The sequence below is a fragment of the Triturus cristatus genome, chromosome 7 (assembly GCF_964204655.1).
Source record: "Triturus cristatus chromosome 7, aTriCri1.1, whole genome shotgun sequence".
Classification (NCBI taxonomy): domain Eukaryota; kingdom Metazoa; phylum Chordata; class Amphibia; order Caudata; family Salamandridae; genus Triturus; species Triturus cristatus.
In genome coordinates this window covers 86,074,206-86,098,602 of record NC_140590.1, presented here as the reverse complement: position 1 = coordinate 86,098,602, position 24,397 = coordinate 86,074,206, and the positions used below count along the sequence as shown (strand labels likewise).

General features: G+C 44.8%; 1 protein-coding gene across 1 annotated transcript in view; it reads right to left on the bottom strand.

Moving 5' to 3' along the window:
- Nucleotides 1–24,397, bottom strand: part of LOC146808885 (phospholipase A2 inhibitor and Ly6/PLAUR domain-containing protein-like) — a 242,803-nt gene that overhangs the window by 8,200 nt on the left and 210,206 nt on the right. Inside the window, exon 4 of the mRNA XM_085615696.1 lies at nt 3,490–3,633. Within this exon, the coding sequence (XP_085471822.1) occupies nt 3,490–3,633 (144 nt within the window). The remainder of the gene's footprint in view (nt 1–3,489; nt 3,634–24,397) is intronic.

The window sequence follows — 24,397 nt, the reverse complement described above, 5'->3', positions numbered from 1 at the left end:
TGGTCTCCATGGGGGGGCATTGAGCCTCTTATGAATTTTTGGCAAAAAATAAATTACGGGAATCCTTGGAAATTTTTTGGAAGGATAATCAAACTCCATCGAGTCCAGCCTTCAGTATTCCAGTTATGAGTTCTTGTGTTGATCTTGTAGGGTCTTCCCTAACTTGGCGGTACCATTCTTGATTGTACACCTGGTTCCTACCTTCTGTTAAATACATCTCTCTAGGCCAAAAGAATTTGGGGCCTATGAACATGTGATTTTGTCCTATATTAGCCAATTGGAGAAGAAGAAATATTTTCTTAAACATAATTGTAAAACAACAGACGGCCATTAATGATCTTAAGAAGGATACGACTGTTGTCATCAAGCAAGCACCACGCCATCCCAGTTTAGATCCAGCCACATCCAAATTAGTCTTGACCCTGCTCCCATGGGAACAGTCCAGCCCGAACTGCCAGGCTAAGTCCTCCATTGACCAGCAACAATCATCCTGGAACCGATTTGGGGTTATCACACCCTCATCAGCCAGGCTAGCTTGAATCGAGTGGCACAGTGAGCACGGGACCCACATCTGGGCATACCCATTCCACTTAGGGTGGTAAAAGCCAAACAAACAGATGATGGATGGAATGCTGAACAATGGAAACATTCACCCTCAGTTGCAGATCTGGCTTCAATCCATTGTTTTTTTTGCTCACCACGCCACCCCAGTTTGGACCAAGCCATATGCAAATCAGTCTTGACCCTGCTCCCCATGGGAACAGTCCAGCCTGGACTGCCAGGCCAGGTTCTCCCAGTACAGAAAACAAGCAACTTGGCACCGGTTTCGGGGTATCACCCCTCATCAGCCAAGCTGGCCTGAATCCAGTGGTGCAGTGATCACAGGACCCACATCTGGGCATACCTGTATCACTTAGGGTGACAAAAGCAAAAAGAACAAATGATGGATGATATGCTGAACAATGCAAACATCTATCCCCAGTTGTAGATTTGGGTTTAATCCAATGTTTTTTGCCCACCATGACACACTAGTTTGGACCCAGCCATATGCAAATCAGTCTTGACCCTGCTCCACATGGAGCAGTCCAGGCCGAACTGCCAGGCCAGGTCCTTCCTGGACTGGAAACAACCATCCTGAGGCCGGTTTAGGAATATCACCCCTCATCAGCCAAGCTAGCTTGAATCCAGAGCACAGTGAGCACAGGGCCCACGTCTGGGCATACCCATAGCCACTTAGGGTGAAAAAAGCAAAAAGAACAAATGATGGACGGAATGCTGAACAATGTCCCACACAAATGACAATCTTAATATCACAATGGGATACAATGCACATTTGGTGCCTTATGTTTCATGAAGGGTGGATGCAACCAGACCATGAGCCTGGTAAACCTATTAGAATGTGGGTGCTATGAGCAGTGCCACAGCAGTGAATTTAAAATAGAAAATTACAACCAACTTAAAACAGGAGGCACTATACATTGTAGTGGTATGTGCATGTGGGGAGAAATGATCAACAAACAGCCATGCACACTGGAGAAGGACACTTCCTGGTCTTCCCTAATGCTCCCCCGGGCCAACCAATAGGAACTACTTAGGCAACCTCAACCTCAGGACCATCAAAAGTCCTAAAGCTGCTGACAGGTCTGCATTACTAACACATTGGGACATATTTACAAGTCCCTAGTGCCACTGGAGCATCACTTTTTTTGATGCTCAGGTGCCTTTCGATGCAAGCCCATATGTACAAGGGTGGACTTAGCCACTTTCTGTGGCTGAACACAGCTTTGCAAATATGGCTATCTGCATAGCAGTTTTTTGCAGCAATGGGGCGTACAATTGGTGTTGCTTTGGGCGTGCCCAGCAACACCCATGGCTTTTTGACACTGCTGCGAATTTACAAGGCACTGTACACATTAGGCCGAGCCAAAAACTAACTCCTTTCAAAAGGAGATGTTAATGTGGTGCAATGAAGAGAAATACATTGGTGCAAGCGTGCCTGCATTGTTACTATGGAGCATCCATGTGTTTTCAATATGATGCAGCTCGGCACAGCAAAATTGCTTGCAACACCGCGATGCACCAGTTTCATGTGAATAAGCCCCATTGTTTTGTATAAACATATCATCAGAATGGGGCATGATATTACACACCCATTACCCTGCCACGTCCTGAAACAGATGAAGAATGTCGTGGCATGCCCAGTTGTTTGAACCATCACATTTCCCGCAGATGTAAACTGCTTAATCTATTCCATTGGTTCTTTCCCCTCGGCTATCAGAGCCTTAAACTCCCGCCGCATCCAACAGGTGCCACTTACGGACAGGTAGAAGATACTGACACCAACGAAAATAAACATATTATATATCAAAAGCGTATCTGACCTATGATGCAGATTTGCACTTCAACATGTATGTGTAGAATACCCAGGAGAAATACATGACTATAATTCGCTTAAATATCTGTCTACAGGCACCAGGAATTACTCGACCATCAACACAGAGCATGATCCCCTCAAATGTTAGTAAAATATGGTTAAATTAGGTTTATCTACGAGTACCAGTAGAACAGCATCAGTATCCACAACAAGAGAATGGCGATATACCACCTGAGTATGCAGACCGCAAGCAACAACCTATCTGCAACAGCTACACGTTTATTTACTTGTCAAGTAAAAGCCTTTTTTACAGAGATTAATCAAATGAGTACTGGACAGTAATTAAACCCTGTAAATTAATTATTAGTCATGGGCATTAATAGTATGATTAAATACAATCCCTGGCATGCATATTATACATCATTACAGTATAGGTGCATGCAACTAACGTCTCATCTTGAGGTAGTGCAGAACCAACCTAGAATCATCTTCAGAAAACTGTTTCTAAACATTAAAAACAGCAATAAAAAAAAAACTGGCACATTTTTTAAATACACATTGTGGTACTCAAGCATGCCATGTCGCATGTTAGGATAAAAACATTGGGGTATATTCACAAAGAAATGTCGTGGCGCTGCAGCAGATTTTGCATTGCTGCGCAGCATCATTTAAAAAACACAGGAATGCATAGTCACAAGAATATGATGCACCCCTGTGCTTTCCCTTGCCCTGGAGCTATGTGTGCTGCTTTGTGCAGCACACATTGAAGTTGCAAATCGTCATTTTTTAATTATTGCTTATGTGCATTTCTCCTCATTTTGCCATGTTGAGACCACGTTTTCCCTGGTCTTAATTTTGGCACTGCCTCCTATTTAGGCCACCCTTTTAAATAGTGTGCAGCATCAAAATCAATGGGTGTTGCTGCGAAACTCCCACCGTAACACCCATTGCCTACCCCTTTCACGCTAAGTGACATTCCTGTAGCGATAGGGGCTTGTAAATATACCCCTGGCTCTAAAAGAAAATTTAGTTAATTTCCACCAAAAATGAAAACGACCTTCAACATTAGAATTAGCACTTGAGTAAAAGTCACGTCAAAGAACAGAGAGGCTCACCAGAGGTTGCTGTGACAGAATAACGAGTGCACTTTGTCTCCGCTCCAGTACACGTCATGGTTTCCAAAGTATAACAGGAAGCGGAAGATGCATCTATGCAGGACCGGCAGATGACACCGTTCTTTGTACCACCGGGTGATGGCACTGAAACAAAAGGAAATATTGTATTTGTAAAGTGCATGGGCTCTGGATTTTGTACCTCTGAGAAGGCGTAGAAGGAACGAACTGGAGGACTGCCTCTTTCAAAGATGGCTGATGCTAACAACTTGAGGAAGTGTTGATGTTCAAAGGGATACATGGAGTTTTGAAGACATGTTTAAGAGCTGGGAAATCAAGGTTTAAAGAATGGTATTAAGAGGATGCAATGCAGAGATTTATGGTTTAAATCTTTTTATTGAATCAGCTGCCAGTATAGCTCATGTGATATGCAAAAAAAGGCTCAGTATGTGGGTTACGCAGAACCCAGAGGTAAACATTTAGTGCCAACAATATCAAGGAAAGTTAATCATAGAATTAACAGTAATACACCCGCCCCCTCCCAGGATCCCCCCCTTCCCCGTCCACCATATGTTGGGTATCGTGTTGCAATGTGAGGTATCGCTGTTATGGCGGATCCTGCCGGGTAATCGTATCTAATGAAGTAAGTCTTAGCAGGCGGAGGTATCTGGGGCATGCTACTTGCCGAAATTCTTGGGCTAGGAGAGTCAAGAATGGCTGCCAGAGCTCGCTAACGTGAGTGAGATCTTCTCCATCCCTAGTATGTGCCACAGCCGCTGAAGCCAACCTGTGTGTGTGGGGATCCGAGGGCTCCTCCAATGTAGCAATATATTTTGTGTGGCCGTACCCCATGCTATCGCAATCTGCCACCCTCCTCTAGATTTTAGGGAATATGTGAGGGGGTTTGGGGCGCCCAAGAGAACGTAAGCAGGAAGCCTGGAGAGTTCTGTGTCGAGGTGTTTGTCAATTTCATCTGGGATTTGATACCAGTATTGTTGCAGGTGCTCGAAGTCCCATAGGAGATGGACCAACGTTCCCTTTTTCCCACACCCTCTCCAACAGTCTGCACTGTGCTTGGGGTCCACCTGGTGTAGCCGTTCAGGAGTGTAATACCAGTAGGATGCTAGTTGGGTTAGTGTTTCTGTGAGGCCCATATGACTCGCAGTATGTCGCGCCCTATAGTATGCCCCTTCCCATTCTTTGCTACTGAGTTCGCGACCGAGGTCCCTCTTCCAGCATGCACGGCCTGCGTTATATGCGCGTGTGTATCGAGTGAGTAGCATTTTATATAGGTCAGAGAGCAGTTTCTTATTTGAGGACCATGTAACCAGCCACCATTCATAGGGGTTAGGTGTCTGTGCACCTGCGACCTGTTGTCCAGGTGAAGTGCCCAATGTCTTAACTGCAGATATCGCAGCCTTTCGGACTCGGGCAGGCTGTAATCGGATCCAAGCTGAGTGAAGGAGATGAAGCCTTCCACATCAAATAAATGGCACAGTGCACGGCACTCTGTGGCTCTCCATTGTTTAAAGGACATCTCGCCTATCCCTGGGCTGAAGTCGGGGTTGTTGAAAAGTGGTGTAAGGGGGAGGGGAAGGTAGTCAGTCTGTGTCTCCTGTTGGTCTGGTCCCATGTTGATAATGTGGTGCGTGTAATGTATGACGCATAAAGATTGGGTGGTCTCTGCAATTTCTTAAGGAAAGGGATCTTCAAAAGAGAGGTGCCCACCACTTCTTGGTCCTGGAATAGCCAGTGTTTCTCCGATTCAGTGAGGCCAGATGCCGCATTTGAGCGGCTTTGTAATAGAGTGTGATATCTGGAATCCCCAGGCCCCCTTCATTAGGTGGGAGAGTGCTAACAGTCCTCTTTATTCTTGGTTTGCGGCCTTGCCAAATGAAAAGGGAGAGCTCTGACTGTACCCGACGCTGCCAGCCAGCTGGAAGATGTAGAGGATTTTGGGAAGGATAGTCATTTTAATAGCTGCAATGCGCCCCAGCCAGGAAATAGGATAGTGTTTCCATTGCTGCAGGTCTGTGCGGATTTGAGTGTGTAGTTTGGCGTAATTTACTGGCACCCTGGCCTGTAGCGTAGGAGCCAAGTGAATTCCCAGGTATGGGACTGTCTCGTCAGACCACTGTATGGGGTGCCGACTTTGGAGACGTGTCTGCGCCCGTGGTGATAGCTATAGATTTAGGGCCGTGGATTTTGTGATATTTACTTTAAACCCGGAGGCCTTCATGAAAGCGTCCAGTTCACCAAGGAAAGCTCCTAGGGTGTCTCCGGGTCCGCTAGGGTGACTAGAACGTCATCTGTGTACATGCTGATAGTTTGTACGTCACCCCCAAAATGAATGCCCGTGATTTGTGGGTGCCCTCGGACTCGCTGTGCCAACGGCTCCATGTATAAGGCAATATCAGGGGCGTCAAAGGACACCCCTGGCATGTCAATGCAGAGATTTAGTGGTGAAGTTAGGCTGCTTTTAAAAACAAATTGGTATGTTATGTCGACATCATGAAGTGCTGAGTAGGTCAGATCCCGACTAAGGGCCTAATTATCAGTGACCCATTAAATTCTGCCCCTCGCATGAACCCCTGCTTACACAAGGAACAGAAATATGAGTTTGGTTTTATTTAACGCATTCCATAATTTTAGGATACGTTAAAAACCCAACATTCGTTACATTTCTGCAGGTTAAACTTGTCGAAAAAACATACTGTATTTACTGTATCATGTGGATTTTGGTGCATTAAACACCAAAGTCTGCATGTTATTTCCCATGAACTCATAATAGTTTTTTTTTTATCGTACCTAATAAGTAACGTAACCATGGTGTCGTTGTTTACCTAACCCAAAGGCCCTGATTACGAGCTAAGGCAATATTTATCACCACTGATAAATGACGATACTACAGGTACATTATTTATTGGGTGAAATAAATAACTCATATTAAGAGTTTATGGGGAATAACAAGTAGTTTTGGTATTTAATGCACCAAAATCCACATGATACTGTAAATACGGTACGTGTTCCCCTGTTAAACTTCTGCGGGTTTGACCTGTCACTCAGGGACTGGCCCCAAAATGGCCACCAAAAAGGCCCCTGCATCATAGAGACTGCAAAGACACCTGACTCCTCAGAAAGACACACTCATCTATGCCCACCTCTGATACGCCCCACCTGACCTCACTATAATACCCTGAAGTGGACCTCGCTATCAGTCCCGTCCTTTACTACAACCCACCCCGACCCCTGTGTAAGCGTAACACACCTAGCCCGAAAGAAACTAGCCTCACCGTTAACTTAGATAAAATGCTTTCTGCCACCCCAACCTATGCCAACCCCCTCACCTCGTCCTAGGTAAAACCGCAGGGCCCGAACTCCTTCTCAATCAGTCTCCCCCTCAACCTCTCACCCAAAGCGAAAAAGAAACTCAAACACAACCTGATCAGGCAATACCCAGAGTCACTATTTGCTGACATATATCATTGCTCCTCCAAAGGTCAAGTAAACATGGACCTCATTTTTCACACGGAAAGGCCCGACAAGTGGAATTCCATACTTACCAAAACTACCAATATACCCCATAGCTGCAAACTATCATTCTCTATCCCGAACCGCACGACGCGATGTGGGAACACCTCTGTGACCATCTACTCCAACGGCACAGTCCTGATTCAAGCTAACAATGTCAACCTTGAGGCATTTGACCTCCTCTTCCCCTCACTGCGGAATAACGTCGTTCACACACATCCCCCCTCCCATCGCTACCCTTTTACCCAGACAACCAATCCCCCCAGCAGAACACCCACACCATTCCTGCGCCCGCTATCATAAACCCCTAGGCTCCTCCCCGAGCCACCACCAGCACCTCTAGCACCAAGAACAAGGCGCCCCTCCCATGCCGATCCGTCCCCTCGAACAGCCCCCACGCATAACCTCCCTCAAACAATACCGTTCGACCTAAATACTCAGTCTTCCAACCACCTTCCTATACCCACCTGCAAAAGAAAGCAATTATCACAACATGACCACCCTCACCCGTGCCTAATCCCATAGCCATAACTGACAGCACCACAACAACCAGAAGACAACACAACATCGTAAGGTGTTCTCCCCTCCAGGAAGACCCCACACAGAATCCACCCCCTCCCAAGAAGAGACGGGGCGCCGGCTCTCCCTGGTTGAAAGCCAAGTGGCTATTATAATACAGGGCTTTAACAAAATCCTAAACAACCTCGTTACACTACTTAAGCCCCCCATAAACCCCCACTGTACACCCACCATCTCCAACCACACACACCAAAGGCTCCCCAAGGCTCCGTGACCCAGTTGGACCTCATCCCCCCTTGCGAGCCATTCACCGAGGCCTAATAGAACTATGGAAGCTATGTCCTCTGATGAAGCAACAGAGTTGGTCTCCTCCTACACCACCCCTCTACTCACATCCCTCAATCCTTGATTCAGGTAATCACTGGCTTCAGAAGTGATCACTCCACTCCGAAACCCCCTAGTCCCCCAGCCTCTCTCATTAACATCCCTACTGCTCCCCTTAGAAAAGAACCTAAAAAAGCGACACCCCCTACCAACTGCATGCTCATAAACTGCAGATCAGCCACTAAACATGCCATAGAGCTAGCTTAATCCATCCTCAACCATGACATAGACATAACCTTCATCACCGAGACCTGGCTAAATGACACCTCGCCTCCAATCATGGATACTCTCGTACCCCCGGGTTTCTCTATCATCAACAAAGATGGAAAAGACCAAAAAGGTGGGAGTTTAGTAATCATTCAACAACTTGGCCGTGACCGAAATTGATACCTTCAACAATAACTCCTTCGAATGCCTAACCGCCAACATTAACTCCAGCAATAACAAATTACTACACTGCCATCTCCTATATCATCCCACAGGCAACACCACCACGTTCACTGAGCACCTGTCAGACCTGATTGCTCAATGTTCTCTCCGAGACAACAACCTAATTCTGGGCGACCTCAACCTGTACTGGAATGATAAAAAGAGCTCACCAATACAAAACCTGAACGAGTTATTACATACCAACAACCTTACCCAGCACTGCTTAGAAGAAACTCATATCAAAGGGGCAACCCTGGATGCCATCATCGCCCAACGCGACGCAATCACAATAGACCGCATCCAACCGGTTGACTGGTCAGACCACCACTTAATCCTATTCCGCATCACAAAACCGATCATCTGACACCCTCCCATTCAAGACCCCCCCACATGGACAAGAACCCTAACACAGATCAACATAGTCGACTTAGAAGAAAAAATAAGCACCCTTCTGCCCATCTCCCCAGACGGTCTCTCCACAACTGAACTCACATCCCACTACAACACAACTATGTCCTCCATCTTAGACCAACTAGCCCCCCTGAAACTGAAAAAATCCAGGAACATCCCCTCCAGATCCTGGTTCAACAAGGACATTAACGACTAAAGGAGACAACTCAGAGCTACAGAAGGTCTATAGAGAAATAAACCCTCCTCTAGCCTCTGCAAGAAACTCAAAACAGCAAGAAGGAACTACAAAAAACATATCAACCATGAAAAAACCAACGGTTTCTGCTCCGCTCTTGAGAATGCGAAAAATAATCAGGCAACAAACCTCCAAGACCTCTGCAACCCCAGTCCAAGCCTCCAAAGACCTGTGTGACAACTTCGCCAACTTCTTCAACAACAAAATCACCAAGATTGAGCTATCACTCGACATCAACCTCAATCCCTCCTGCAAAAACTTAGCCCCAACAGTAGAAAACACCACGAACTTGCGCCCCACGAAAGCCTGGATATCCTTCACCCCCGTACCTGAAGTTGAGATTCTCAAACTAATCTCCTCCTCCAAGCCCTCATCCCACATCCTCGACCCTGTAGCTACCCAATTGACTAAAAAGCTGAAACTCTCCCTTGCACCACTATGGTGTAAAATCATAAACAGCTCCTTGAAAACCTGCATCATACCAGACTGCCTCAAAGTCGGCCAAGTCAGACCACTACTGAAAAAGCCAGGCCTAGACACCAACGACCTGAACAACTTCAGACCTGTTTCCAACCTCCCCTTCCTAGCCAAAATCCTCGAAAAATGCGTTCTCCTTCAACTGAACCAGCACATTGACAACATCAACCTGCTTGACCACCACCAATCGGGCTTCAGAAAAGGCTGTAGCACTGAAACCGCAATCCTTAACATCGTGGATGACATCTTCAAGTCCCTTGATACTGACCAATGCTGCTTAATCATCCTCCTAGACCTATCGGAAGCCTTTGACACGGTTGATCACAATCTTCTCATCAAGGCTCTCAAAGACCGGGTAGGTGCGGACGAGGTGGTCCTACAATGGTTCTCCTCCTTCTTTCACAACAACTCCCGATGGATAAATATCAAATCCTTCATGTCCGACCTACTCCCCATCAACAGAGGTGTCCCTCAAGGTTCAGTGCTCTCCCCTCAATTGTTCAACATATACATGGAACCCCACACCACCCTACTGAAAAAAGCCAACATTCCCTTCCACCTATATGCAGATGACACCCAGATCTACTTGGAAACCTCCTCCATTAACGACATTCTAAGACTCAACAACACTCTTAGAGAAGTTCAACAGTGGCTATCAACTAACCACCTTAAACTCAATCAAGACAAAACCGAAATCCTCCTCATCTCCAACAAAGAAGAAAACCCTCAAATCATAGATTGGCTGAAAGCAATGGACGCTCTTAGTGGTAATCTCTCTAGCAAACTCACTAAAATCCCTAGGAATCACCCTTGACCAAAAACTAAGCATGACCAAACACATTAAGATCTCCGCAAAGAGTGCCTTCCTCAATTTGAAGCTTCTCAACAAAAATAAACCCTTCATCCCACCCATGGACCTCAAACAAGCCACCCAATCACTGGTGTTATCTAGACTTGACTATGGGAACAGAGTCCTCTCCGGTACAGCTCGTTCCCACTTAGCGCCACTCAAAACAACTCTCAATGCTGCTGCCAGAATGGTCACCGGAGCTAAAAAATATGACCCCTTATCTCCCGCACTCAGAGAACTAAAATGGCTCCCAGTCGAAATGCATGCCAGCTTTAGAACTGCATGCCTCACGCACAAAGCCCTGCACAAAGAAAAACCGGGCCTCCAAACTCAAAGAGCCGGCTAGTCAAGAAACCTCATGAGTTCCAACACCTTCTTACTCATCCCTCTAAAAAACACGCAAACAAAAAACCGCGTCACGATCCTTTGCTGGAAATGCACCCAAAATCTTGAACTCCATCCAAGTCGATATCAGGACTATCCCCTCCTTTATAAAATTCAAAAGACTCCTAAAAGATCTCGACCTCAACCATGCCTTCTCGAACTGAGAACTGAAACGCACAAGCCTGCACTCTGCAGCCACCAGGCAATGTTCCACCACCATACCTCCTCCTGCACTTTACAGACCTTTGTCATTGTTCCTCCACTCCCTACCTCATCCCCGCTTCCTAACCCCCTCCTCGTTCACCTCCTCTCGGAGGGAGATTTAGCCCAAGACTTTGTGCATGCAACAAGACCACCTCAGGACCTCTCTAATTCAATGACATACAGCACACTGGGACTTTTGAACACATATGCTTACCTTTGTCACTTTTATGTGATTTCTCCCCTATATCTGCTGTAAAGCACTCCAATACCCTCGGGTCTGGCCAGCGCTATATAAAACCTCTTAAATAAAAATAAATAAATTTAATGCATCCTAATAGAATGTGTTAAATATTATAACACTCGTATAGCAACCGATGAGTAAACAGAAGTTCACACAAAGGTCGGAAAATTATGGGGAAATTGTAATTAGGCTCCTCGAGATGTGGAAAGAAAAGCCGACTGTAGTGAATTGATGTGAAACAAGACAAGATACCCCAGTCTGGATCAGGACTGGGGCATCACCACTGCTGCGTGGATTGGCACCAACTCATAGCCTCGGCTGCACCCCACATCCTTGATGTTGACGCAATCAGGATCAAGGTACCTTTGTTCAGCGGCCCTCACTGGCTCTCTGTATCCAGCCTATGATCCAGCGCAGTCGGCCTGAAATTTTGAATTTGTCCTGATCCAGCACGACCAGAAATCCCAAATAAGCGCTAATTGCTTCTAAGTGCTATTTTACAGTTTATTCTCTAAAACTTCATAACTCAAGTTCTACTTATTGGATGTTTGTCATTTTGGTCGTTTTATCCATAAAAATCATATCTATTGTTCTTACCTGGTGTGGAATCTTTTTGTTTGGGGTTTTCACTGTTTTACTCTTTGAAGTGGTGCTCAAATACTTTACAAATTGCCTCTAAATTAAGTTGGACTGCTTTGTGCAAATCCACCTTGGGGTTAGCACAGGTTAATTTTGGGTTTGCCTGTTTTTTACCCTGATTAGGATTGTGGTTGCTGCTTAAACATGGCTCATACCCTCGTCAACCTACAACCCAATTTCTAACAATGAGCCAGGCCAAGATGAAGCATTTCTGGACACTCGAGACAGTGCAGACATGGAATAATAAAAATAATTCACATTTGTAAAGCACGAACAATCACCCGCAAGGGTCTCTAGTCGCTGGGGGCCGTCAGGAAGATTAAGCAAGCTATTGCCCAGAGTCACATGGTGCTGTGCTAATCTGCCGCCGGCGCCGGGGATCAAACCGTGATCCCCAGATTCCAGCGTCAGTCGCCCCTGCCCGCGGCGCCACACCTCTTCCTCTTGGAAGTGAGTTGCCCAGAGGAAAACATAACACCAACTAATAACCAAAAAAAAAAAAAAAAAACTTTATTGCATGATTAATTAAAATCTTTGCAAAAGAGCACATTTAAATAATGCCACAAATACAAATACTTCAATAAAAGAAACCTCAACATACATTACAATAAGCATTATTTTAAGAACTTTGGTTAAAAATCTCCTATATTATAAAACAATTTAATGGGACAAGAAACTGAGAAAGCTCCTGATTTAACTATTATGATCTTAGTCTATGTCCAGTGTGCAGTGCCCTGCATTCTATTCAAGTGTAACAGTAGGGGGGTAATATTAGATTATGATATCTAGTTAGAAACAGTATGTAACAATTTGGATTTTACAGCTTCTGCCTCTATATTTAGTCTGTTATATAACAGTTGGATTTGAGATAGCTTTTGCCATGTTTATAAATTTGACTAGTCTGCATGCTAACTCAATGTCTCTTCCATCAAAACAGGCTTTTAATGCTTGCCTGCGAGTTCGGATCCCTCTCTGCTCCAGAATGGTTTCAATAGCAGTTTGCGCTCTTTGTCTAGGCCCCTGCAGCTACATAACAAGTGGAGGATATCATCTTTGGAATCGCCACAAATTCTGCAGTTCGTAGTTGTTTCTAACCTTTGCCAAGGATGGAGGTGCTGGTTTACTGGTAAAACACCCATCCTCAATTTCAAATATGATTCCTTCACGATCTTTGAGAATCCTGTTCCCAAGTAGACTTGTGGCACGGGCCTTATATAACTCTGGATAACAAACCATCCATGGGCCCTCTTGTTCAGGGCAGATTTATCTTCTTCCAGAGATAATGACTTTACTTTTTTATTTACTAATTGTATATAAAAATTATGCGGCTCATTGACCTCCCAGAGATCTTGTAAAGCTAGATAGTTTATTTCCATTTGTAGGTAGACCGAAGCTGGACTGTCTTTGTTTTTGTTCAGCTCTTTCCATAAGAATGAGTTCATAGAGCAACTCTTTGCTCCCTTTATTTTGTACCAGCACTTAACGTAAGCACCCTTACGTGCTACTTGCTGTTTTTGAAGGCCAAATTCTAGCCTTAGCTGCGCTGGAGAGATATACTGGGGGAGGTTAAAAATTATTCAAATTGATTTCGACACTGCTTTGTCCAGAACTGCCTCGTCCCTTCCTCTTATGCATTCACTTCCGTAAGTGATGGTAGGAAGCAATTTTGATCTAAAGACTTCTAACAGAGGCGTTAGATTGGGCCTGTTATTTTTTGCTTAATACTTTTTAGTGTACGGCCAGTGCAGTCCCTCTAGCTCTGATCATTGCTTTGTGTTGTCCAAAAGATCCCTTTCTGTCAAAAATAATACCCAGATATTTGTACTCATCGATCACCTCCAGCAATTTGCCCCGAAGTTCCTATTGAGATTGCCGTGTTTGCTTTCAATTCAAGATCATCACTTTTGACGTCTCCAAATATATCTCTAGCCCGTTTCTGTCTGAAAAGCTGCTTGTAGTGCTTAAAAGATGTTGAAGGCCAACTGGAGTTCGACTAATCAGTATTAAGTCATCCTCATACAGTAAGTTTGACACTGTTAGGCCTCCTAAATTTGGGGCATGGTGGATACAGTTATTGAGCTCTTCAGAAAGATCAGACAGGAAGAGGTTAAACAAGGTCGGTGCAAGGACACATCCCTGCTTCCGCCCATTGGTGGTCGTTATTTTACTTGACAGGCTGCTGCCGGATCCTAGTTTTATTTGGATCCATGTATCAGAAGGAAATGCAATTAGCTGGTTCAAAAGTTGCGGGTCGATTTTCCAGGCTGATAGTTTGGCCCAAAGTTTCCCCCTGTCAATGCTGTCAAAGGCAGACGTATAGTCAATAAAACAGACAAATAGTGGCTTCTTGATTTTTATTGTGGCATCTATTAGTAGAGAGAGAGCAAGAATGTTTGTCGCTGTCCCCGTATTTTTTTGAAAACCTGTTTGATTAATGGGAATTAGCCCTTTCGTTGATGCCCATTCGGTAAGTTCTTCCAGTATTAGGCCTGCAAAATATTTTGCATCTATGTCAATAAGGGCTATTAGCCTGTAATTCTTTACTTGGTTCTTACTGCCTTTTTTGAAAATGGGGGAAAATAATAGATCCCTTACAGGAGTCTGGGATTCTTCCCACTTTCAGGATGTTTTTAAAGAGGGGCCGTAGTTGTTCGGCCCAGTAATCTGCATCCTGTTTGTATAGACTTGGCGGAATTCCCTTTGGCCCCGGGGCACCCTGTTTCCTGCCCTTTAAAATTCGATTTTTGATCTGTTTAATTGTGAACAACATGTGATTCTCATCACCTAAGTACTTTCGTGGTTGCAAATAACACTGGGAGGCCGTGGTGTCTTGGGTAATTTCGTCTGTTTCCTTGTTAAAATGATGCAACAGATACTCTACCCAATCTTCTTCTGTTATCTGTGAATTAATTTCATAAGCCCTTTGGTTGTCTAAATTATTCACTGTGCGCCAATATCTCACACTGTTATTAGTTTTCACGTCGTATAATAGTTTGGCCCATGTCTTCTCTGTAGATTCATGCTTAATTTGCTAAGTAATTTTGTTCTTTCTACACTTTAGGTTCCTCAGTTCCATCTGTAAACTTATATCGGGGCCTTTCTGGCGCAGTTTGCGAATTACTCTGTTGATTTCCCTTTTTATTTGCCTCAGGTCCAGGGCATGGTTTGATGAAGGGTTCATTCTTTGTTCGTTCTTGCCCCCATTAGGCAGTCTTTGTTGATTCTTAATTGCACTTTTAGCTAGTGCTGTGTTTGATTTAGCATTAGCTGAGCTGAGGCTTTCTAAGAAATTCTCCCAGGCCTTGATGTTGTCTCCACTGTTCATTTTCTCCTGAAATTTCTCCAGATCCCTTATTTTAAATGATATTCTCCTACGGTTTGATGTTACTGTTAAAGCTTAAATTTCAATTGGGAAAGTTTGCGCGGTTCCCTGGGGCTCCAGTATAAACTCTTGTGGTAAGTTATCGCTACAATCCAGTATTCCAATCTTAAAATTGCTTACTAATTTGAAAAGTGGTAAGGATAGAAAAGTGTAATCTATTGCTGAACTTGTCACCATATTATGGAAGGTCTACCGTTTAATGCTATCAATCCCAGACTTGTTAATTCAGTCAGTAAGACTTTAGATACTTTGGTTTGTTTACCCCACTTGCTTTCTTCCAGAGGTGAGAACCCCCATTTGAGTAGTTGTTCTTCTGCCGAGTTATTATTACCGGCTTTCCCGGAGAGGGACATGTTGAAGTCTCCTGAGACGATGTAATGTAGTGTCGTCGCTACTATCATGATCCTCATCAATTCTGACACTAGAGATTATGCACCTATTTTTTTCTCGCTGGGATGTATATAGGTGTTAACCAATACCACCTGTTGTTTGTTTTTCTTAGGGCTTGCTATCGCCATCTGAATTACATTAATCCCGTTGTTAGATGTATACTTCATCGTCGGTTCTTTAACTGAGCTTACGGTTTTTATTGAGGCATACGTGGTGAGACCTCCTTTCAGATGACCATACTTCGAACTTCTGTTAGCTGGTAAATAATATGACTTATAGCCTTGAAGGTGGAGTGGCTCTGCCACCCAAGTTTCTTGAAGTAGGATTAGATCAAACTGCCGGAAATACGTTAGTAGCTCTATAAGAGTAATTTTTGACCCTAGACCGTTTATGTTCCAGGAGCAAATTTTTAGTCGTGGAGCATCTTTTCCTTGTTTCATGTTCTGTGATGGGTCTAGGCGCCTGTTGTTGATGGCTTTGGCTAGCCAGGACCAATCTTCTCATATTTCCTTCTCGTTTTTTTCCGAGATACACGAGCTGGCACTAGCCCTAGCTTCTACTGAGGTGCTCTGAGCACCTTTCAGCACAGATTGCGTAGATCCGCCGGACTAAGGGGATATCTGTTGTGATCTTGGTCATTTTGGAGTAATGGCTCTGGATAGCCAACATTGTACTGTGGTTTTATACGAATCCCCCATGCTTCTAGTTGGCAGTCCTCTTTTAAAATCTTCTCCACTGTTTCCCCTGTAGTCCAAGTGTTTTTTTGTTATTTCTTGCTCGGATAGATAATTAAGTCGCACAAATTCTACAGATTGCAGATCTTGAGTGACAATGCCAGCTAGGTTGTTAATAGAGGTTAACAATCGAAGAATGTTACCTCTATTTAGAGTTTCTCCCTGGCCTTTAGATTTAAACTCTGGGATAAATAAAATAGTTTTTAAGTCTTTCCGCCTCGTAGCTTCCTGGGATGTTTCCATTCTTCGCTCAGTTTCCCACCCTTGCGGGTATCTAGGTGGCTGGAAATCATCGCCTGCCTCGTTCCCAAGTCCCAATTTGAAGTTAGGATTAACTACTTCTACCTGCACTTTTGCTGCTATTTCAGTCATAGGGTCCTGCGTGATCGTTATTGTATTTTTTGTTTTTTCCGAGCCCAGTCTTATTTGGACGGTTGGGCTCTTTGTTATTTGAATTTCGTTATCTATCCAGACTTTTTTCCCCGCTTCTCCTTTGGAGTTAGTTATCGTTGTTTTTCCCTTTTTCACTTTACTTCGGACAGTTGCCAAAAGATGTTCGGCTTGTTTGAACTCACTTTCGCTCGGGTCGATTTGCTTTCACATAGGGGTGGTTTTCCTTTATCTTCAGGACCCCCTGGTGAAGATTAATTCGTTATCGTCATTCTCTCTTGTTTAGTTGGCATTACATTAGTACAGCTTTGTTCTGGAGATCCCTTCGGGCTCTTGCACACTGGTTGGAAGAAGTCCTGAATGGAGGTGGTTTTATTCCTCCCGTTTCTTCTCATTTTACTCGTTTTGATGATTGCGTTTTGAAGAACTGTATGTCACCATCTTGTGCTGCTCTTCCTTTTGAGGATTGGCCTTGAGCTCTATTTGATTTGGCCCCTTAGGCTTACGTACCTTAGAGCTTCCTTGTTGCCAAGATGCTGCTTGTTGTGTAGCTTCACTGGTTTTTCCTTGTCCGAAATTCTCATCTTTTTCTTCTTCGTCGGGCGATGCATTCATGTGCTTACTTCCCTTAATTAATTTGGGGTCATTCAATACCTCTTTAGTCGGATAGTTATAGGATTCCTTATTTATTTATTTATTTTTTGCATTTGTAATGCGCACAGATACCCACAAAGGGTTTCCCGGCGCCAGGGCTAAGAGGTCAAAACATAGAGGCAGTAACTGTCAAGGACCACAATTATTTATTAAAAAGCCAAGTTTTAACGTTTTTCTTAAAACTGGCAAAATTCTCCTCCTTCCGTAAGGCTAAGGGGAGGGAATTCCAAAGAACTGGTCCCAGATGGGAGAAAGATTTCCCCCCCATTCGGGCCAGTTTGAACCTGGGAACCACGAAATTTGCTCCATTTAAAGAACGGAGATTGCGTGTAGGAACATGGGGCCTAACCAATTTTTGCAGGTATTTTGGTGCATTTCCTGCCCTGATCTTGAACATGTATGTCAAGGCTTTGAACCGAACTCGGTTCTCTACCCTCAACCAATGCAGGTTCCTCAGATGCTTCGAGATCCTTGCTGTCCTAGGAATCTTGCACAGCAACCTGGCTGCGGAGTTCTGGACCAGCTGCAATCTCCTGATCACGTTTAGATTGGAACCCAGGTATAAGATGTTACCGTAGTCAAGCCTAGATGTAATTAATGCATTGACTACGGTCTTCTGGGTATCCACAGGCAGCATCCAGATAATCTTCCGCAGCCATTTAAGGATCGTGAAGCAGACACCAGCCACTTTGTTGGCCTGCTGTTTCATTGATAATGAATCATCAATGCACACCCCCAAATTTCTAGCTTGGGTAGCCGGGGTGGGGAAGGCGCCCAAAGATGGTGGCCAATGGGTATCCTGCCACAGATCTTTATTTTTCCCCAGGAGAAGAATCTCTGTCTTCTCCCCATTGAGCTTTAGCTGGTTCGTAGACATCCAGCTGAAAATTTCCTGAAGGCCTAGTTTCAGCACAGAGGGGGATGAAGATTCTGAGTTAGTAAGGGAAAAAATAATCTGCGAATCGTCCGCATAGGTCATAAGTTCTAGACCTACCCGCTCTGCCAAATCGGCGAGGGGGCGGAGATACAGATTGAAAAATAGCGGGCTCAAAATTGAGCCCTGAGGCACACCGTGGGGTGACAGAAAAATGTCCGACTGGGCCTGTGAGGACGAGATCTGAAACGTCCTGTTGCTCAAGTAAGATCTAATCCAGTCCAGCGCTGCCCCTCCGACACCATCCTCACTCAGCCTGACAAGCAGTCTGTTGTGTGAGATGGTGTCGAAGGCTGCGCTTAAATCAAGCAGAACAAGAGCAACCGTTTGCCCGTCGTCCAAAAATCCCCTGATCTTCTCCGTGACTCCCAGGAGGGCAGATTCGGTGGAGTGGCCTGCCCTAAAACCCGATTGGGAAAAATGGAGTAGGTTGTTATTCTCTGTGTAAGTTGAAAGTACACCATGGATGTGCTTCTCCAGTATTTTTGAGAATGCTGGCAGCAGGGAAATCGGACGATAGTTGGCCAGTACCTCTGGATCAGCTGACGGCTTTTTCAGCAGAGGGCTGACCATGGCGCGCTTCCAGGACGCTGGGACGGTTGCCAGATGAATGGAGGCGTTTAATGTCTCGGCAATAATCCCCAAAGCACTGTCGTCCAGTTGGCTCAGAATATTAATTGGGAGAGGGTCACATGGAGAGCCCGACTTGATAGAGGTGGCTAAAGATTTCAAGGTGTCCAGGGAGATGGATGGCCAGGAGACAAGCCGATTTCCTGGTAGGCTTTCTAAGGGAGGAACTTTCCTGTCATCCCTCCCCGGAACATTAATGTTGGCAAGAATAGTCTCGATCTTTTCCACAAAATATGTGGCAAGGTCTTGACATTTTTGAGGGGTCAGGGGACGTGCAACTGCCATAGAATTAGCTCCGGCTAATTCTTTAACTGTGTTAAAAAGGGTCCGTGCTTTATTAGCAGCAGTATTAATGGTCTCTGTTACATAGGATGCTTTAGCTCTAGCACAGGCCGTGTGATAGAGGTTTCTGGCCTTACGATATGCTTCCTTTTTAAGAGGATCATACTGTTTGCGCCATTTCCTCTCAAGTCCCTTACACTTGGTTTTTTCTAGTTTCAGTACTTCCGTATACCAGGGGGCCGGGGGACGATGGACATTCCCTCTACACCTGGTAGCGGGCAGACAGATGTCAACTGCTCTCTCTAGCCAAGTGTGGGTTTCCAGCGCATTTCTTTCCATATCAGCACCCAGAACAGGGAGGGATGCCTGTAACGCGTTCTGTAACTCAGTTAGATCTAGCTTTTTCCAATTTCTCATAAAAATTGGAGGGCAAGCAGAGCCTGGCGAATTAAATTGTTCAAGAGTAATACTAAAAAGCGTTAAAAAATGGTCCGACCAACAAATAGGGTCTGTTTTCAACCATTTTAGCTCCTGTACACTAGAAATAATGGGGTCTAACAGATGCCCAGCTTTATGAGTGGGACCCTCATTTCGTAGAGACATATTCAAAGTATTAAAGTCCTCTAACAGGTTAACAGCTATGCTATTAGATTTGTCATCCAAATGAAGATTTAAATCCCCCAGTATGGTCAAGTTTTGGGCATTCAGAAAGTAAGGCGAAATGAAATTAGCCAAGTTCGCAGCCCAACCACTGCTGTTTCCCGGAGGACGATAAATTAGAAATCCAGAAAACATAAAATTTGGATTCAATGAAATTTTAAAAAAAGCTGCTTCACATCCAGGAATATTTACTGTTTCAAAATCACAATTAAAATCCCTGTTTAAGATCACAGCGATGCCCCCTCCTACTTGTTTATCTCTGTCTACTCTAACAATGGCATAGTTAGAGGGTAAGGCAGCGGCTACATCGGGACCTGCACCATCATGCAACCAGGTCTCTGTTAGAAATAGCGCACAAGGTTTTTCTTCAACTAGGAGGTGGTAGATATCAGCTTTATGTTGAGGCAGTGATCTACAATTCACAGTGTAGAATGTGAATGTGCGAGAATTTAAAACAGAGGTTTGAGTTGATGGCTTAGGTTTGTGTGATACCTCTGGGTAGGGCTGAACATTTGTAAGAGCAAATGTACAGTGAGGACATACTTGTATACCCGTTAGGGAAGGCTTTAGGACAGAGCATTTACTATTGCTACTTGGGCGCATAGACCTTAACTGATCCACAATGATCTTACCCGGACTAGCGTTTCCTGCCCCGTGACCCGGCCTGGCCCGGACGGGCACAGACGGGCTGGTCTTAGGCTCGTCTTTGGCGCAGTCAAAGGCGCCTACCCTGCGCGCCATCGCTGCGCGCTGGGGGCCTCCGAGTGGCTAAATACTCTCCAGGAAGCGGAGGTCTAGAGCGCTAACCGCTCGACACTCCGTCAGGTGCCGCCCCTGTCCCGCCCTCGACAACCGCAATTGGCTAGGATGCCGGTTGCCTTCCCTAGAGTGCTGCCTTCCCCTCTTCCTTCTCTTTTGGTTTCGGCTTCTTGAATCCATTATTGTTTCTGATGTTATTTACTTCCTTTATTTCAGTTAGGAGATCTTCCATTACCGTCGGTAGCGTAGCATTTTGTCAATAATTGAATAGCATGCGCAACTTGGGGGGCTTATTGCTGTTTCGAATTGGACTCTCTTAATCAGATTATTCAGTTCCAGGAGTTTATTATTAATGCTTACAACATTGGTTGCTATGCAATTGAGAAGAATTAGCTGGATATCCATTTTAGCCGAATAATATTCCATGGCTTTTGTGGAAAGTTGCATAGTATTTAATAGGGACTCCCAAAACGTATTCTGTTCTGTTGGTACTTCCTCAATTTTGGCTTTTATGGCGGACCCTTCATTAAGATATGACTTGCCACTTTTTTCCGAGGTGTATGTATTGACCAGCTTTTCCCATTCTTCCGTTGTAAGAGAGGATTTTTTCCTACCTTGAAGGCTATAGGTCTCCTCGTGATTAGATAAAGATTCCTCCGGATCGCTTTTGGAACACTTGGACGTTGAGATTGTTTGATGTCCTTCCGAGACTTGACCTGGGGGGGCAATGATCATTAAGTCTATTTCCGTGTCCTGGGGGTGCTGTGTTCTGGTGTCCAGTCTGATATAGGTGGGAGACAGTTCTTCAAGACTCTTTTGGGAGGCCTTATCTTCCTCGAGTTCTGTTAATAGTTCAGCTAACGTAGTGTTGACCACTTTCTGCTCCAAAGATATATCAGAACGGGAAGATGGTGTAGTTATTTCAGGATGTTGCGTTGCTATTTCTTTCTTTACTTGATGAAATTTGACTCAAAACACACTTGTTCCCTTAATTTTTTTAATTTTTTTAACCACATCTGTTTAAAATTGCTGTCCCCCCCCTTTTTTTCTCACCCCTGACCCCACAGGTGTAGGGATCCTTAGCGCTGGGATACCTCAGGGTGACTGCGCTGGCTGGGTTGGGCTTTAGACGAGTGCACAGTGCTAAGCGTGGGGTGGGGGACTTCTGCAGTGGATATGACAGTCCGGAGACCTGAGACCTGAGTCCTGAAGGCTATATCAGTCAAACAGGAAGGGGGAAGAAGGGAGGAGGGAGAAAGGAAGGGAGAGTTCTAGTTCCCGGCTTAGCTCACCTCTCAATTCCGAATCCTCTTCTCGTCTGTAACTCTGTAACTCTGATTTCCTTGTTCTCCCCAGCGCGATTCAGCTCACAAGAGGGATGAGAAGTAGATTGTGGTATAGATTCTGAGGTGTTCCGATCCTGCTCCTCACTCCCAACTCCTTGCTCCCTGCTTCGGAACTCACGGACTCCGCTGCTGCCGCGGTTTTCTCGGGCCTGCGGCCCGCAGTCCTGTTCCTTGCTGCTCTCGGCCACGAGATGGCGAAAGGAAGATGTGGCAAGGACTCCACACAGGGAACAGGAAGCCGGGTAGGAGGCTGGATAGAGAGGGCAAACAGGACACCATGCAAAGCTGCAGGAGGCTGACGAGAAACCCAAGGAAACCTGAGAGACCACTGGCATCCAGTCTCAGGTGCGCCTGGCCGCGCTTGGCTCCACCGCTTCTCACTGGAGGCCCCACCAGCAAGGCCACCTGGACCGACCGGGAAACCACCCGGGAAACCAAGGTCTGAGGTCCTATCTGGGTTCAGCCAGGAACGGGGCCAGTGCCAACCGCGGCGTTCTTTCTGCGTTTTTTCTGTGTTTTCGTCAGTGGCTGCGGCAGCGCCTCTCCACCTCTGACTCCTGCGTTCCCGCTCTGCTCTGACGGCAAAATGGCAAACGTGGACTGGATTTGAAAGGAAGGAGTCGTTTCCTTGTTTAGATCAATGGTGTATGTTTGAATCAGTCTACCCTACATGAGTGGGAGAGACTTGAGGAGGTCACTAGCAACTGGTCAACAACACCAAAATCTAACCCGTTGGCATCTGCCTGGGAGAGTGTGAGAGATAAGTCCAGATCACCCTTAAAGTCAAACTAAGAAGGACTTCTCCATTACTATTGTCATATAAACTCGCTAAATGATAGAGAGACAACGTGATGCTCCTGACATAGTTTCAGGCCGTATTACAGAATCTGTTAATGATGCTTACCCATCCCTAAATACTATGGTTCGGTGGAGGGTTCAAATTTTTATAGTTCTAACAGTGAAAGTAATTGTTGTGTTCGGCATCTTACTATGTAATTTGATATCTTGATGGGTTCTGAATGAGTTGGGACATCAAGATGACTCTACCTTCAAGTGCCCCACTGGGGCCATATTCCAATCTGCACTGCGTTACATTAGATCTATGAAGGAACATACCTTGCTGAGCTGGACGATTAGCTGCTTCCCCAGTGCCACTCAGTTATGGAAGGTCCACCTGCAACATTTAAGGCTCCCCCCATTGAACTGTGCATCTTGCATAAAGGCACGTCTTTGGAAAAGGGGAGGGGTATCCTAATGCACAGTTAGGTTTTAGAGATGTCTCCCTATTTAGCCAGGGTTTTCTTTTCCCTTCTTTCTTTTATTTTGTTGTTAGAACACTGCACAGCCTGTAACTTCGCATACCAGTCTTATCACACTGATTCCGTCAACAAGTGCTGTTATATGGACCACAAAAGACCTGGTAGTCTTCTAACTCAATGTCAAGGCCACACCAATTACATTAAACTAAAAAACTATATTGTTTCACAGATCTTGTCAAATGAGTTTAATACAGAAGAAACATCTTTCACAGCCAGAAAGTGACATTTTTTTAGAGAATATCATGCATTTCGTACATGAACCTGGGGATGAGACCTCCTTGCTAAACCCTACCTTGAAGGTGGGGGTTGATATTTTGATCAAAAAGGGACTGCTGCTGAGAGTTCTTAATACGTTTTCCACACTGTACGGACACTACGCACATATTAAGGCCACTATCCAATACCAGACACTGTTCCTAGGGATCTATGTGAGCTCCAACTGGGGAGAAAAGCCTGCTCTACAGTGGAATTCCCTGATGCTAAACATAAGGTGCAGGAGTTTTTGAACAGATACTTAGAGGAGAAGCAACACTCAGTGACCTCACAGCATATAAGGCCTTTATAAGTGGGGAGCTGATCCAAGATTATGAATCAACAACTGACTAACCAGAAAGCTCCAGAACTTCAGAAAACACTTACCACAACACAATACATTAAGACACACAAGCACACATGAAATCCTGCAAAAGAAACTAATTATACATTTCACTATCAGTAAAGGCCTTTTTGTGCTTAAAGCAAAGAGAATATGAAAGCTGCAAAAAGGCAGGCCGCTTTCTGGCCAAATGAGGCGCAAAGAAGCCTCTCATACAATAGCAGCTATGAAAAACAAGCATTTGCAATGCAATAGGTCTCGCATTTATGCGAGTTTAAGCTATTGGCATTGTAAATGACAATGCCTTTTATTTATGTTTTAAAAATAAAAGGCATTGTTATTTGCAATGTCAATATCTCAAACTCGCGTAAATGCAAGACCTATTCCATTGTAAATGCTTGTTAAAGAAAGAAGCTGATGTCCAAATGTGCTTATCTACGCTTACCAGATAGACCACATTGCAACATTGAAGGTGCAATAGTTTTTTACGTACATTTTAACTTCCTAAAATGCACTGGTTCTGGTACAGTTT